Source organism: Balaenoptera acutorostrata, chromosome 18 (genome assembly GCF_949987535.1).
Source record: "Balaenoptera acutorostrata chromosome 18, mBalAcu1.1, whole genome shotgun sequence".
Taxonomy (NCBI): domain Eukaryota; kingdom Metazoa; phylum Chordata; class Mammalia; order Artiodactyla; family Balaenopteridae; genus Balaenoptera; species Balaenoptera acutorostrata.
Window position 1 is genome coordinate 77872072 of NC_080081.1, and position 16844 is coordinate 77888915.

At 44.0% G+C, this 16844-nt stretch overlaps 1 protein-coding gene across 3 annotated transcripts in view; it reads left to right on the forward strand.

Moving 5' to 3' along the window:
* The first annotated feature begins 1184 nt into the window (after nucleotides 1–1184).
* MTMR6 (myotubularin related protein 6) overlaps nucleotides 1185–16844 on the forward strand; it is a 28482-nt gene continuing 12822 nt past the window's right edge. For all 3 annotated transcript variants that reach the window (XM_057532978.1, XM_007164205.2, XM_057532977.1), the window contains exons 1-5: nucleotides 1185–1338; nucleotides 12656–12772; nucleotides 14522–14684; nucleotides 15943–16100; nucleotides 16313–16441. In XM_057532978.1, coding sequence (XP_057388961.1) covers nucleotides 1315–1338; nucleotides 12656–12772; nucleotides 14522–14684; nucleotides 15943–16100; nucleotides 16313–16441 — 591 coding nt within the window. In that variant the 5' untranslated portion in view covers nucleotides 1185–1314. The remainder of the gene's footprint in view (nucleotides 1339–12655; nucleotides 12773–14521; nucleotides 14685–15942; nucleotides 16101–16312; nucleotides 16442–16844) is intronic.

Below are 16844 nucleotides of genomic sequence, written 5' to 3' on the forward strand. Positions count from 1 at the left end.
CTTAGCCTATTAATCCTAATTGTTCTAAATTCCCAGTCTGATAATTTTAACATCTGTGCCGTAGCTGAGTCTGGTTTTGAGGCTTGCTCTTTCTCTTCAAACTGTGTTTTTGCCTTCTAGTATGTCTTGTCTCCTGGATAGTCGGACACGATGTACTGGGTGAAACGACCTGCCCGGCACTGGTTCCCAGGGAGGTTGCTGCTGGTGGGTTTCCGCTCCTATAAGTTGTTGTTCTCTGTACTTGCCTGTCTCTCTCTCTCTCTCTCTCTCTCTCTCTAATTTGGGGGTCAGTGGTTTGCCCTGTGACCTCAGTTCTCTCATAGATCTAAATAAAGTTGCTGATTTTTCAGTTTGTTCAGCTTTTACTTTTAGTCACATAATTTTTTTAAATTAATTAATTAATTTATTTATTTTTGGCTGCGTTGGGTCTTTGTTGCTGTGCACGGGCTTTCTCTGGTTGCCGCGAGCGGGAGCTGCTCTTCGTTGTGGTGCACGGGCTTCTCACTGTGGTGGCTTCTCTTGTTGCAGAGCACAGGCTCTAGGCACGTGGCTGCAGTAGTTGTGGCACGCAGGCTCAGTAGTTGTGGCTCGCGGGCTCAGTAGTTGTGGCGCACGGGCTTAGTTGCTCCGCGGCATGTGGGATCTTCCCGGACCAGGGCTCGAACCCTGTCCACTGCATTGGCAGGCGGATTCTTAACCAGTGCGCCACGAGGGAAGTCCCTACTCACATAATTTTTAAGGTATGCTGATATCAACAGTGTATGGACATAGCACACTTTACATAACAATCCCATAATATTGGAGATTGTGATGGATTCAAGTAAGGCTAAAATAAATACATCTGATTATTTCCTTAGAGTAGATTCTTGTGAGAAGAACTGCAGCTCAGACAAAAGACGAAGTACTGAAATTTGGTGTCACCCTGTCTCGCCCTCACCCACCGAATTCTCTTCGCACAGCACGTCCACACGACCCTGTCCACCGGGGAGATTTATTGGCTAGTTTCCCAGGAGAGGACCGCGCTCTCCTGGGGGTTGGAAGGCCTCCACCGACAGGAGGCGCTGTGGTCCTCACGGCGGCCCCAGGCGATACCGTAGCCGCTCTCTCAGCGGCGCAGCCGCTCTGCCCACCGCGCCGCGCCCTCTCGGCGGCCCCGGTTTGCGGAAGTGTTTCCAGGAGACGGCGAGCGAGCTGCGCGTGCGCAGTGGGCGCGGCCGGCTGGAGGTGGTGCCTGCCGGGTCAGGGGCGGCGCGGCCCGGGTGAACCGCTTTATGGTGCGCAGGTGTTGCGGCTGCTGGCTGACGGTTACTCGGGATGGAGCACATCCGTACGACCAAGGTGGGCGCGCGGAGGGCCGCTCGCCGCGGGGCGGTTTAACTGGCGGGGGCGGCGGGACGCGGCTGGCCGGCGGATGGGCCGGGGACGCGGGGCGGCCTGGGCGGGCGTGAGGCGGGGTTCTTGTTCGGCGTTGGGTGCGGAGGGTCTGGGGTCCGTTCCGTGGGGCCGGCGGCCGACCCCCAGCGCTGCGGCTTCCTGGGCGGAGTCGGGGCTGCTGCGGCCTGGTAGCCCGGAACACACCTGGGCGCCGGTGCACCTCCCCTGCTCGGGTCCTGCGATCCCGGGTCACGGATGCTCGGTGCAGGCGTCGGGGGAGCTGGGACCGGCGCTCGGCTCCACCTCACTTCCCTGGGGATTTGGGGTTTCCGGCTCCGCTTCACACTTGGGTGTCTTTAGTGGCTAGTCAACTGGGCAGACGAGTTACGGAGGACGGCTGATGGAAATGCTCTCCAGCTGAGCTGATTAAACCCCGTGCTTCAGTTTTGTGTGTGAAAGGCATTTACTTTGAGAATAAACACATATTCGTCTGATTCTGGTACAATTGTGAACACGGAAGGAAGTGACCTCAAAATATTGCCAAGTTACTTTACCGACGACATTGAAGTTCAGCTTCCACTTTGGGAGGGCAGGAAACAAGTCGAGATCAGAAGAACTGAATAGCATGCTTTTAAGCTCCGCGCGGAGCCTAACAGAATCGGGACGAGGACCCACTGTGAACCTTGACTCTCCGGGTTTTGCCGAAACCATCGGTCAGTGGCTGCCCATCCTCAAGTTATCGCTCATTTAGGGAAAGAGCAGACATCCGTCTTCTTCATTTGTTCCAGGGAGGACGTGAGATCTATGTCATTCAGATGTTTCACAGACTTTTTTAAGGTGGACATGGATTTATATTAAAACTTTTTTTTTAACATGGCACGTACTATATCTAATAAAATTAAAGATGCTAAAAAGTAACCCCATTTAAAAAGTGTCTCTTTGTGTCTTTAAGAGAAGAAAGGTGAAGTAACTCTAGAATTCAAGTTGCTGCTGCTTAAAGTTTGAAGATAGAAGGGTGATTAAGTAAATAACCAAACTAGTAGAAGGTGCAGAGGACTAGAGTAGTCATCAGATCAGGGTCTGGTCCTGGTTCCCAGGTTCCAGATGTCTTTGTACTATCTGTGCACACAGATAGGAGCTGTGTGCATGTGACTTCCTTCTGTGCCAAATTAAACCTCATCTTTGCACCTTTCATCATGCTTGCTACAGTGCAGAGCATGTAATAGGAAAACAGTAAAAGTGAACTGAGTTTAATCAGTTAGAACTAACCGCATTCCTCGGGATTGGTAAGAGTGAACAGAATGTTCGAAAATCTTTAGGCACCCTTGGCTTATTTTAAGTCTTTCCACCTGAAATTTATGATGAGTATATATCTTTGTTTTTATTTCTATAGTCATAGCAGCCCTCCCTTATTCCCTTACAGTTCTTTCTGGTGACTTTCATTTGGCCTGATGTTCCTCTGTAACTACCAGTTGATGGACTTTTCTTTAGTTTTCTGATTTAGTCTTACCTTTTCACAGTGGGCCCATGCTGGTGGTTTAGTAAGGTCTTTTTATGATTTTTTTTAAGGACTAAAAGATTTCTGACTAATTTCGTATTAATTTTCTGCTGTGCTCCTTTATTACTCTGGGTTATTTTTCTAGCATTAGACCACTCCTGCTCTCTTAAGTGGCTGTATGTAGACTGCAATTAAACAAATATTTACTAGGTACCTGTTATGTGTCAGGCACTTTACAGACACTGTACAGGCACACAGCAGTGAGCAGGACAGGCATGGCCCTCACAATGCATTCTGAGAATTGTTGTGTAGACTATAATATTTTCCTAAATTATAGCTTATTCTTAAAAGATTGATTTGAACATAGCCAACTTTTTTGTTTCTATTATGCATAGCCTTCACCTGGACAGTTAATTTGTTGCAAAAGTAATTGTATTTGAAAACGAAAAACGAATTTCTTTTAGTTTATTTAGCTGTTTTGAACTCTGTGCAGTTTAGTCACGATCAAGAATTGACTGTAAGTAGTGCTGTGTAACTAGTGACTTGTTCTGTGTTGTTCAGACCACTGTATTTGAAAAGTAATAATTGCCATTTATTGAGCAACTGTATGTCAGTATAGCCAACTCTCCAGTATGATTTCACAATATTTACAGTTCACAAATATGTTAATTTATACAGAATTATCACTAATTTCTTAACGCTGCCAGTTGGGACATTATCTCCATTTACAGATGAGGAAATCGGCTTGAGTGCCCATTTAGCTCATGAGGGGGTAGAGCCAAGATTTAAATCAAGGTTTGTCTAACTCCATAGTCTACATAATGACTTTTCCATTATCTCTCTGCTTTCAGTCTGTTTTGTTGAAATGTATTAATATTAATTCAGAAATCTTAATAATAATTCTAAGAGCTTTTCCTTCCCCAAACCTCTTCTTGACATAAGTAAATCGTATTTATATGGTATTGTTTTTTTGTACTGTTTTTAGTCACTTTTAAAAATTATTGCATACTAACCAGAGATATATCAGATAAAGTATTTTAGTTGACTACTAATTAAATGGCTTTATAGTTCTAAAATTCAGGAACAGACGTATCATCGTGTTTTGGTCACATTTGGTTTACAACTGTACAGCGTCAATAAAGCTGTCAAGTGTGAATTTGCAGTTTTGAAAGTGCGTTTCCAGGCTATGTGTATGAGGAGCGTAGCTGCTGCCTCTCGCTGAGCTCTGACTTTGCCATAAGGAGAGTCTTGCCAAGAAACAATGGGAGCTGGGTGTCTTCCTCCTTTCCCCGCCAGGCTCCGGTGCTTTGGCCGACATCATATGTTGGTGCCGATGGTATTGTTCTGCTGTGAATGGAACTTTACAGAATGGAATAGAAGGATGTTTTCCTCAGCTATCCATGTATGAAAGACTGCTTCCTAGAGCTGGTTAAAGCATGGACTGTCCCATGAAGATTGACCCCACTGGGACTCAAATTGAGTTATTTCAAAAGTAATGCTCAGTTTGTTCCTGGCTTGCTCCCCCTTTTTGTTGTTAGAGTGTGAGATCAGTCATACGTGTGTGTGTACAAATACATGTTATGTGTCATGAAGAGGGCGGGTGTGCAAAACTAAGAATGGATCAAGAACAAGGGGAAACCGATGATATTTTGTCTTTGAAATAAGAGCCAGCACACTTTCAGGAGCACCTGAATGCTCCCCACGCAGAGTGCTGCGTTGACTGCCACTGATATTATCCCCTTGTACAGCTGGGAAGACTGACTCTTGCAGAGATCAAATGAAACAGCCTGTCCCGGCTCAAACAGCTGGCTCCACCAAGGAAGAGGTGGAGCTGGGAACTTGAATCCAGGTCTGTGCTGTTCTCTTAGCTGTCACACTCTCCTGCGTCAGGTCAGGAGATTAGAGGAGGGAGGGAGGTCGGTGTGAGCAGGCAGGGAAGGGAGGGATGGACGAGCCCTGTGTCTCGCAGGTGGCTGATCACGAGGGTCTGGAGTCAGGGAGAAGGTATGTCCCGGAGATGTAGGCTCGGGAGTTGCGGGCGTTTAGGGGATCACTGAGATTTTCCGTTGAGGGTGCGTTTATGCCGGGAGAGCAGGCAGAGACTGGAGAAGAGTGTGAAGGCCGAGCCCTGGGGATACTCATGAAGGGGCCAGGGAAGGAGTGTTAGGGACAGAGGGGAGAGGAGGGTCCCAGGTAGGTGGGCACAGCCCTGCCCGTTCTCATTTCCTTCTTTGCTTCCCCCTGCCCTCCTGCTCCTTCCTTTTCCCAGGGCCAGGCACTGTTCTGGGTACTGAGGAAATGGCGCTGAACCAACCGCAAAAGTCCCTGCCCTTTGAAAACTCATTTTCTAACTGGGGAAGACAAAACAATCAACAAAAGTAATGAGTCAGATCTATACTCTGGTGGATGGTGGTAAATGCTGTGGAGGGTGCCGGGCCGGGCCTGGGGGAGGACAGCTGGGAAGGGGGGGTTAGGGACGCCCTTCCGGAGCTGGTGACCCCTGAGTGCGGCCCGTGCGGTGCCGCAGGAGAGCAGAGTAGGCCGGGGCTGCAAAGTGCCCCTGGGTTTCTGGTCTGTTCCGTTTGGTGATTTATGCTGCCAGACTCTGTCGTCGGTCCTGGGGAATACGTGGCCAAAAAAAGGTAAAAATCCTCTGCCCTTTTGATGCTTGCCTTCCACTTCACAAAGGCAACGTGACGCCCTTTCTTTTTTTAAAATTTTATTATTTTCATTTATTTATTTAAAATGGAGTATGGTTGATTTACAGTGTCGTTTAGTTTCAGGTGTACAGCCCAGTGATTCAGTTATACATATGTGTATATAATATATATATGTATTCTTTTTCAGATCCTTTCCCCTTACAGATTATTATAAAATATTGAGTAGAGTTCCCTGTGCTGTACAGTAGGTCCTTGTTGGTTATCTATTTTATATATAGTAGTGTGTACATGTTAATCTCAAACTCCTAATTTATCCCTCCCGATGCTCTTTCTTTCTGATAGCTAATTCCTGGCACGATGTCAGTGCTCTGAGTGTGGAATAATGATTCCAGGAGTCCCAGGTGGGTGCCTGGCTATCAGGAGGGACCACGCGGAGCCAGAGGGGCCTTGACAGGGTGTTTCCTGCTTCATTGGCCTCGGCCTGTAGCTGTAGAGTGGGTACATACAGCTGGTGGTCACAGAACTTTGACTGGGGGAGGCCATTGGTCCCAGAGGCCCACTTATCCCTCTTAGGGGTAGATAGGTGTCTGAATTTTCAGAATGTGATTCTGTGTATGTGTGATTCCCTGTGCTTTTCATTTCCAGCTTTGTAGTCAGCTGAAATGTGAACTTGCCGTAGAGACCATTAGGCCACCTTTTATTGCAGGCCCAGAGTTGGCCACAGTTCCCCTAAATGGCCCATAAAGTGATGTGTTGGCATTTCCTCAGGGCTAGTGATGACAGAGAGAGGGTGGGGAGGGGAGGCAGGAGAGAGACACGTGCTGCCTAAATATCTGACTGAAAACACTTCCAGGAAAACACTGGGAAAAATCTGTAGTGACATCTGTAAAGTACTTTCAGTTCCTCGGTGAAGGGGGGATATAAGAAGCAGCAGTTGGTGTTGAGAAACTGGCTAAGTCTGTGGTTGGAAATTTGTATGCTGATGATTTTAGCAAAGAAAAAGATCCGATTTCTGTGTTTTTAAAATTTATCTTAGGATTTTCAGCCAAGAACGGAATAATCTGTGTTTTCTCAGAACATCTTTTATATTCTCCAGAACTTTAAGTAGTAAATAAATGTTTTTGAATAATTTCAGATTTATTATCTGTCACATCCATATAGAGGTTGCCATATGGAAGGCGAAATGTAATGATTTTCTGTTATATGGCCTTGATTTGAGTATAATCCTCCATTTACTAAGGTCATGAATAATCCTCAAATTATTATAGTTGAGATAGACTCTCTTTCCCCTCACATTTGCATTTCCTTTGATCCTCTATCCTAGCGAATGGCCACCAGTGACAAGCTAACATCTTAAGAAGCCCGTTTCTCCTCCTTTATGTCTCACATCAGTTAGTGATTGTCCCCAGGTGGGCTTCCTCTTTATCCTCCAGGCCCGTGTCGCGTCTCTCCCAGGCGCCCCTGGGTTATTTCATCAGCCTCTCACCTGGCTGCTGCGCTAGCCGACTCTTCCCAGCGCAGCGTCCTCTCCACGTTGCCGTTGGAAAGATCTTCGTAAAACCCCCATCTGAGCACAGACTGCCGTGCTTACAATCCTCCACTTGTGTCCTTTTACCTACCACAGTTTCTCTACCTTTACAGGTGTTTCTTTTTCATCAGGTAAAATATTATGTCTCCCCTTTTACATTTTTCATCCTGTATTGAGAGTTCTGTGTTTTCTCTGGATTAGTCAAGAAAATTTTGTTGATCTTTGCTTTTGACACTTACATTAGGAAAGCATAGATTTTTCTGCCAATAGAAACATTCTATTCTAATGTAGAATAGTGCGTTTGCTTTTGAAGTCCGTGTACCTCTTCCTTCCTTTCTCTGTTTGAACTTAACTGGGCAGTAGTTTAATACAGAGGACTGTCAGGGCTCGACTTAGCTTATCAGCTTACTAACAATAGTAATTTTTTAAACATCTATTTGCTTTACTTTATTGCTTACTATCTGTCAAGCAGACTTGGGGTAAAGTACCTGACATTTCTTATCCAGCCTTTCTGCAGCCCTTGAGGGTGAGATTATTGTCTTTATTCTACAGATAAAGAAAATGAGACCCAGACATATTGACCTCCAGTTGATAGCCAGTATATTTTTGGGCGAATTAGCAAACTCTCTTTCTGTATATTTATGTGCATCTTCTTCCCAGGTTCTTCAAAGATGTGTGTGGGGTGTGTGCATGCAAACGGAACGCAGTGGTGTATTTTAAACGGCCAAAGTTGTAAGAAGCTCTTTTAACATATGGGAGGATGAGGCAAGCCGGAGCCTTAAATGTTCGGGGAGAGAGTACAAGATAGAGAAGGAACAGAACCTAATGCGAGTTAAGAGCAAGAGGGATTCATTTGGAGTTAACGTTAGAAGGAATATCAGGTGCACAAGAACAATCTGGTGAGTTTCTTAAGAATACAGATTCTTGGTCTCTGTGTCCTGAGACGATTCTGTGGAGTGAGGTGGGAGGTGGGATTTGTACTTTTGTCAAGTTTCGGAGATGATTCAGATGAACAGCTAGGCTTTGAAACTTGTATGTTTAACCCAAATTAAAGCTGTAACCAAGGGAATGTCAGAAAATTTTGGATGTAGAAATTAGGAGGAATCAAGAAGTAGGCTTAAAGCATTAGGAAGAGGATTATCAACCTGAATTTCCAATCTCGATAGACACCCAGCCAGAAAGAAGCATGTAGTATTGTACAGCCCTAGAGGAAGAAATGAGGAGTGGGGTAGAGGGCTGAGAGTCCACACTTTTATTGTAAAAAAAAGGAACTGAACTGTAAGTGTACACTCTGTTAGTCATTTGTGTACTTGCTTTAGATTTGTTCGTTCCTAAGTTACTGAATGGGTGTCTACCGTTCACCTACTCTGTAGGGAAAAGGTGGCAGAGAGAAGTGAGGAACAGTATAGTGTTATAAAGAGCTCTACTTAATAAATGCCTTGATGACTTCGGCAAGAGACCACCGGTAAATTTCGGGCACCCTCTGTTTCTCCCCGTGGGGAATTTCTCTGGCAGTTCACCCTAGTTCAACAAACATTTCCTGTGTCCGGTGCTATGCTAGCCATTAGGTATTCAGACGCAAATAAGAGACAGTCCTTGCCCTGGGACACGTTACAGCCTTGGTGGGAGAGATGGACCCTTGCACAGATACTTTCATTATAATGTGGGAACACTTGAATAATGGTGGATGGGGCAGAATTTAAAAATATTTAGGCCATGGGACATCCCTGATGGTCCAGTGGTTAAGACTCCTCTCTTCCACGCGGGGTGCAGGCTCGATCCCTGGTTGGGGAACTAAGAACTAAGATTCCTCACGACGCACGGCGCAGCCAAAAAAAAAAAAAAATGTATATGTATATTCAGACCATAAAATTGGTAGAAGTTGGTGATTCACTGAATGTTAGGGGTCAAGAAGTCATAGGATGGATCCGAGGTTTCTAGCGTAGGTGACTAGGTGAGGATGGGGTAACATTAACTCAGATCAGAAATACAGCATTAGGAACATATTTGTGCGAGGTCAGGGGAAATCCGTTTCGTTCTCAGCATGCTTAACATGCCCCTTAAGATGTCCAAGTAGAGCAGAGTAGAGCGGTGGGAATCAGACCTATGCTGTAGGGTTAGGACTGGGCTGTTCCACTTACCAGCTGATGCTACACATTTCCCTAACCTACCTCTCAGTTTCCATGGGGATAGTAATAGTACTTACCACACGGGAGTTGTGAACATTAAAGCAAGTCACGTATATTCATTTAAACACTTATTGTAGTACTGAGCATATGATAAGACTTCAGTACTACATCAGGAATTCTTGTTGTGTATGTGTGCAGCAGACAGTGTGAACTCAAGAGAGATCAGAGCTGGACATTCGGTTTTGGGAGTCGTTAACATACAGACTACAACAGTGACAGTGGTTGAGATTGCCTATAGGGAATGGAGCCCTGAAGAGAAATAGTAGCAAGTAGGGGGTGGGCAAGAGAGGGTCAAGATCCAAATGAAGAGGGTGTGATCGTTTTGCATGTAGAGAATCGTGTGTACACGGTTTTGTGCCTTGTAGAGAAATTATTATTTAAGGCTTGTGATTGGAGGACAACAAGAAATATTTATGATCTTTTTAAAACCCACAGATTTAAACCCTTCATGTGGACTTTTTTGTAAAAAACAAACTTACTGTTTAATTCAATGGTAATGAAATCAGCCCGCCACCCGCCGCCGGCCCGCCTCTGTAAACTACTTGTCAGTACACTTTTTTCTCTTCTCCGGGGGTATCTGAAGTGCTGCAGAGTGATGTTGGCACAGATTGTTTGCTTGAGTAGAGTTGATACCTTATGATAACCTTTATTTCCATATATATTCATCAGTTCTCTTTTCTCTAGAGCGGTTAACACTTTGTTTTAATTGCTGCAGGAAATAAGACAGGTGAGGTATATATTTCTGGTATCGCTGTTGGTTGGCTGGACTTTCCTTGCAGCCGAACCTCATACAGTTAACGAGTCAACAGTGGTTGATCCCATTGTTTTAACAGTGTTTAAGTTTTGATGAGAAGTATGTGGTATAATAAAGTCAGAATTTTATTTAAGGAAGAAATGGTCCTGAGCAATGAAATAGATGTTGATTTCCAGTCTTCATTCAGGTTTATAAGAAGGACGTTTTCCAGTTGTCTTAAAGGACAGTGTGTGATGATCTGACAGTTTTTGTCTCTCAAATCAGCTATCGGACTGGAGCTAGAATACATTAAGTTAGATCATGTCTCTAAGTTTCCAGAGGAAGGTGTTAAAACTCAATTCACTGCCCTACCCATGCAGATAAAGTTTTGTATAAAAACCAAATATTTTAATTTTACATTTAAATTTTAGCTTATTTGAATGGGTACTGTTATAAGTAAAAAAAAAACTATGACATTGAATTTCTTGGAGGAGGAGCTGATTAGCCTTTTATTTATTTTTTTAAATTTCTTTTAAATTTATTTATTATTTACTTTTGGCTGCGTTGGGTCTTCATTGCTGCGTGCAGGCTTTCTTTAGTTGCGGCGAGCGGGGGCTACTCTTGTTGCGGTGCGCGGGCTTCTTATTGTGGTGGCTTCTCTTGTTGCGGAGCATGGGCTCTAGGCGCGCAGGCTTCAGTAGCTGTGGCTCACGGGCTCTAGGTGTGCGGGCTCAGTAGTTGTGGTGCATGGGCTCAGTTGCTCCGCGGCATGTGGGATCTTCCCGGACCAGGGATCGAACCCGTGTCCCCTGCCTTGGCAAGTGGATTCTTTTTTTTTTTTTTTTTTTTTTTTTTAAATTTATTTATTTATTTATTTTGGCTGTGTTGGGTCTTCGTTTCTGTGCGAGGGCTTTCTCTAGTTGCGGCAAGCGGGGGCCACTCTTCATCGCGGTGCGCGGGCCTCTCTCACTATCGCGGCCTCTCTTGTTGGGAGCACAGGCTCCAGACGCGCAGGCTCAGTAGCTGTGGCTCGCGGGCCTAGTTGCTCCGCGGCATGTGGGATCTTCCCAGACCAGGGCTCGAACCCGTGTCCCCTGCATTGGCAGGCAGATTCTTAACCACTGCGCCACCAGGGAAGCCCGGCAAGTGGATTCTTAACCACTGTGCCACCAGGGAAGTCCCTGATTAGCCTTTTAAATGGTAGTTACTGATTATTTTGGAAATCATAATTTCATAATGGGGGCATTTTTTCCTTCAGTTTTAGTAAGAGAAAAGAAAATATATACGAGGTAAAAGCATAGAATTAATGAGATAATGGTTAGCTATGTGGTTTTGAAAACACACAATTTAAAGAACTGTCTACAACCTGCTGCTGTAGCTGTGGATTAATGTTTTTAAGTTGGTAATGGTTATTTTACTCCCCCCCCATAAGAATGAATAGTAATAAATACTGTCTTTCAAAACAGTGGTCTCCTGCACATTCTTGGCCAGCTCTAACCCAGCTCTCCAGTGGCACCCGTGTGTGTGTGTGTGTGTGTGTGTGTGTCCGTGTGTGTCTGTGTCTGTGTGTGTCCGTGTGTGTCCGTGTACGTACTGTCAATAAAGATGGACTGTGTACCTCACTGCCTCAGCTGTAGAGGGCAAGGGAGCAACATGCAACATAATCGATGTAAGGGAGTCCAGAGCCAGGAAGAAACACAAACCTGACATTAGTCATTAATTAATTTCCTGAGAAGCCTTCCTCTTAAGAGACAGGACATCAGTGGGCCCTGAAGAATGCCTCTCACTTAGCTGAGCAGGAGAGACTGTTGGCAGGGAGAACGGGGTGAGTAAAAGCACAGAGCTGGACACAGAACAGTGTCCTGGGTGCAGAGGTGAGCAGAGTAAGTTGTAGGTTGCAACCTATTAACTGTTTGCTGATTGATTTTTTTCTGGCATTTTAGTTTCCTAACTCTAGATAATAACCTTATTTATTTCTTGACTTGCCAGCTTTAAATAAAAGGTATTGACTCTTGGATACAAAAAATGTTTTTGCTTATTTATACCATATCCTTGCTGTTCCCTTCCATATTTTTTTAAATAAATTCATTTACTTATTTATTTTATTTTTGGCTGCGTTGGGTCTTCGTTGCTGTGCGCAGGCTTTCTCTAGTTGAGGTGAGCAGGGGCTACTCTTCGTTGCGGTGCGCGGGCTTCTCATTGCTGTGGCTTCTCTTGTTGCAGAGCACGGGCTCTAGGCGCACGGGCTCAGTTGTTGTGGCTCGCGGGCTCTAGAGCGCAGGCTCAGTAGTTGTAGCGCACGAGCTTGGTTGCTCCGCGGCATGTGGGATCTTCCCAGACCAGGGCTCAAACCCGTGTCCCCTGCATTGGCAGGCGGATTCTTAACCACTGCGCCACCAGGGAAGCCCATTCCCTTCCATATTTATGTTACCTTTTTTTACAGAGTTCTTCTCTACTGGTTATATTTGTTACTGTAAATATTAATAATACTTATATTGTTGGTGGTTTATATGTTCCCCAAGATATGTGCAATTTAACTTTCAACCTTAAATAAACTCATATTTTTGAACAGAAGGAGAAAACATTTTGAAAATGTACATTTAAATGCTGGGATAACAGAAAAAGAATTTATACGACTTTTGAAATGAGAAATAACACCTTTCTCTTTTTCAGGTTGAGCAAGTGAAATTACTTGACCGATTCAGTACGAGCAACAAGTCGTTAACAGGAACACTGTATCTCACGGCCACACATCTGCTGTTTATAGACTCTCATCAGAAAGAAACCTGGGTAAGGAGGACCTCTGCTGTGCTGTTTACTGTAATTATATTATTGGACATGGTCTAGCTCATGTTTTATTTTGAATATGCACAAAAAATTGTAATCGTTGGCTATCTGTCTCCACCAAAAAATTTTCAAAGTCACATGTTCACACCTACCCTCCTGTTTTAATAAGACAATGATATCATGTGGAGTGGCATTCTTTCTCAGTGGTGAATTTTAAGCAAAGGCCAGAAATAACACTAGAAGTTCCTGGGTGAAGAGGTAGGAGCGCTGCAGTGCTGTGTAAAGGAGGCTGGTGCATTGGAAGAGCCAAGAGAAGGCTGTTGTCACCAGAACTTAGGGCTGTGGCGAGGGACCTGAAATGAGGCTAGGGAGACCGGAAATAACATGACTAGGTGGCTTTTTTTATTGTTTATTTATTTACTTTTATTTTTTATTTTTTTAACATCTTTATTGGAGTATAATCGCTTTACAATGGTGTGTTAGTTTCTGCTTTATAACAAAGTGAATCAGCTATACATATACATATATCCCCATATCTTCTCCCTCTTGCGTCTCCCTCCCACCCTCCCTATCCCACCCCAGGTGGCTTTTTTATAATTGCTTTTTATTTTATTTTATTTTTATAAATAAAATTTTTTAAAAAGCAATTAAAAAAGAGCCATCTAGTCATGTTATTTCCCACTTCCCTAGCCTCAAATATAGTTGATTTACAATGTTGTATTAATTTCTGCTGTACAGCAAAGTGACTGAGTTACACACATATATATTCTTTTTCATATTCTTTTCCATTATGGTTTATCACAGGATATTGAATATAGTTCCCTGTGCTATGCAGTAGGACCTTGTTGTTTCTCCATCCTATATATACTAGTTTGCATCTACTAATCCCAAACTCCCACTCCTTCCCTCCCCCTCCCCCCACCCCTTGGCAACCACAGGTCTATTCTCTATGCCTGTGAGTCTATTTCTGTTTTGTAGATATGTTGATTTGTATCATATTTTAGATTCTACATATAAGTGATATATGATATATTTGTCTTTCTCTTTGTGACTTACTTTGCTTAGTATGATAATTTCTAGGTCCGTCCATGTTGCTGCAAATGACATTACTTCATTCTTTTTATGGCTGGGAAATATTCCATTGTATATATGTACCACGTCTTCTTTGTCCATTCATATGTCAATGGGCATTTAGGTTGCTTCCATGACCTGGCTGTTGTAAATAGTGCTGCAGTGAACATTGGGGGGCGTGTTACCTTTTTGAATTAGAGGTTTCATCTTTTCTGGGTATATGCCTAGGAGTGGGATTGCTGGATCATATGATAACTATTTAATTGTTTTTTAATGGTCCCTCCTCTGCCTTGTAGAAAATGGCTTAGAGAGGGTCAAGAGTAGGTGTGGAGAGAGCATTCAGGAGGCTCTTTACAGTAATTCAGGTGGGAAACAGTGGGGACTTTGCAACTAGGGCCGTGACAGTGGAGATGGAGAGAAGGAGACAGGGTGCAGAGGTATTTAGGAGATGCCGTTCTCGGGGTCTGATGGTGTGTGGAACACATGCAGCGATGGGGAAGTATCAGGGTGTGTTTCCGGCTTGAGCATTTGGTCGTTTAAAAGTTTAAGTTTGAGTGTGTAGTGTATAACCTTTGAGACTTTATTTGAAGAGGGCGTCTCTAACATTTATGCACTCTGGGAAGCGAGTAAGATACTTAGTGCTTGTTTATAATGATGGTCAAACGTTTTCTCATGCTGTAGATACTGCACCACCATATTGCCTTGGTGGAGAAACTAGCTCTCACGACTTCTGGATGCCCTCTTGTGATCCAGTGCAAGAACTTCCGGATTGTGCATTTCATTGTTCCCAGAGAAAGAGACTGCCACGATATTTACAACTCTTTGCTACAGCTGTCAAAACAAGGTACTGTTCTTCAGGACCAAAGCTTACTTGCTCAAATGAGATGGATTATCTAAGATACTTTTAAAATATCTCATTATTGTTATTTTGTACTTTAAGTACTCTTAACTCAAGGTCTTGTGCACTCTGTTCCAAAAAGTTTGGCCTAGAAATAATGAGAAACTTCTGATCTGAATTGTAAGAAGAAGGGGTAATAATAAGGAAAGAAAGGATAATAAGGAAAGAGCAAAACGTTTATAGTAGTACAGACTTGAAAAACCATAGATTTATGTGGATGTCTTTAAAGTTGATAACCAGTGGCACAGCTTATTTTTTTTTAAGTGGTATCCCACAACTGAGAGCCATGACTTGGAAATTGATTCCTGAACGAGAAGTCGAGGACGGACGGTCAGGCTCCTCCGGTAGCAGTGGGGCTAGTACGTTTCATCCGAGGGAGTGGAGCCTGGGGGGTGCGCAGAGGGAAGAAAGGGTGAGCCCTGCTTCAGCGGAGGTGGCAGTGAGGGCGACATGGCCCTAGAGAGGGATCGCATCGCTGCTTACGCCCCTGGGATCTTACGCCCCTACACCGACGTGCTGGACTCCACAGCGCTCTCTGGAGGCAAAGCGCACCGGTTCCTGAATGTTCCTTTGTGTTGAACACCTGAGTCGCGGTGGTCTGGGAGCAGGTCCACGCGCACTCTGCTCTCCTAACCCTAGAAGCCTGTGCCGTTGGTCCCACTGTCCCCAGGGCAGCCCTTACAGCGGGGATGGCTCTGTGACTTTGGAGCTTGGCCTTGTTCAGAAGCGGGTGCTCTCTGGAGCTCTGAGCAGCTTTGGCGATTTTGGTGCACACTGTCCTGTGGGGGTGTGTATGCAACCTCAGGTTCTGTGTGCCGCCTCTAGCTTTCCATTAAAGCGGTGGGCTTCCATTTTACATCTCATTTGGGAAAAGTGGTGGGTGGGAAGTGTCTACTTGTATCTTTAAAATTTTACTTTTAAGAAAAGGAAATATTGCAGTAGAGTATTTAATGTATGAGTCTGTACTGTTTACTAGCTTTTGCTGATGGTGTAAATTGAATCTCAGATCAGTATGTGTGCCTTTAGGTATAATCATCTGCATCAAAGAACTGAGAAAATACTAAGTTCAAGTATGTTCAGGTATTAGCTATCTATTTGAAGATTTTATTTAAATGGAGGGATAAAACTGAAAAATTTCTTTCATTTGTAGTGTATTAAGTCCTATAAATTGCATTTTGACATTCATGTGTTTTATATACCATAGCAAAATATGAAGATCTCTATGCATTCTCTTATAATCCCAAACAAAATGATTCAGAAAGACTACGAGGTTGGCAACTCGTTGACCTCGCTGAGGAGTATAAGAGGATGGGCTTGCCGAATTCCAACTGGCAGCTGTCCGACGCCAACCGAGACTACAAGGTAAGGGGCTCAGAAAACGTTGTCACCTGTTGGAGGGGCTCAGAAAACGTACTGGAGGGGAGGGTCAGAGACCGTCATAGCAGCGACTTGTCTATGTACTGCCAAGTACTGTTCTTGCGTTTAATAAGTTTTAGAGGTTTTTAAAGGTGATTTTAACCTCTTGGTTTTTGAACTATGAGTAGAATGGTTATATTTTATTTGATTTTTTACAGATTTGTGAAACTTATCCCAGAGAACTTTATGTTCCCCGAATAGCAAGCAAACCAATAATTGTTGGTAGTTCCAAGTTCCGGAGCAAGGGAAGGTTCCCAGTTCTTTCCTACTATCATCAAAATAAGGAGGTAGGAAGCTGTCTTTTGATTTTACAAATGGAGTGTAACCCCTCTTCAGATTGTGTCCAAAAGAACACTCATTTTTACATTTAGAGGTCATTGTTACAGTGTTGCTGATAGAGAAATGCTGGCTTTTCCCTTGATTACATTTTTGAAATTTTAAAACAAAATTATCTGAAACACAGAAACTTTCATACTTGTCATCTTCCTCCCCTCCCTCTCATCCTTTCCTTCCTTCCTTCCTTCTAGTAGTGACTTGAAAATAACAGGATTTGTGAACAGATAGATTCTTCTTCCTTTCCCGTGGTTCTCTTTTGATCCTGCTTGTTTTGGGGGAAACCAGATAGTTTTGAAAAGCCAACTATTGAGAAAAGGGAGAGTGCCAAGGGTGTTTCAGGCTCCCATTTTAATA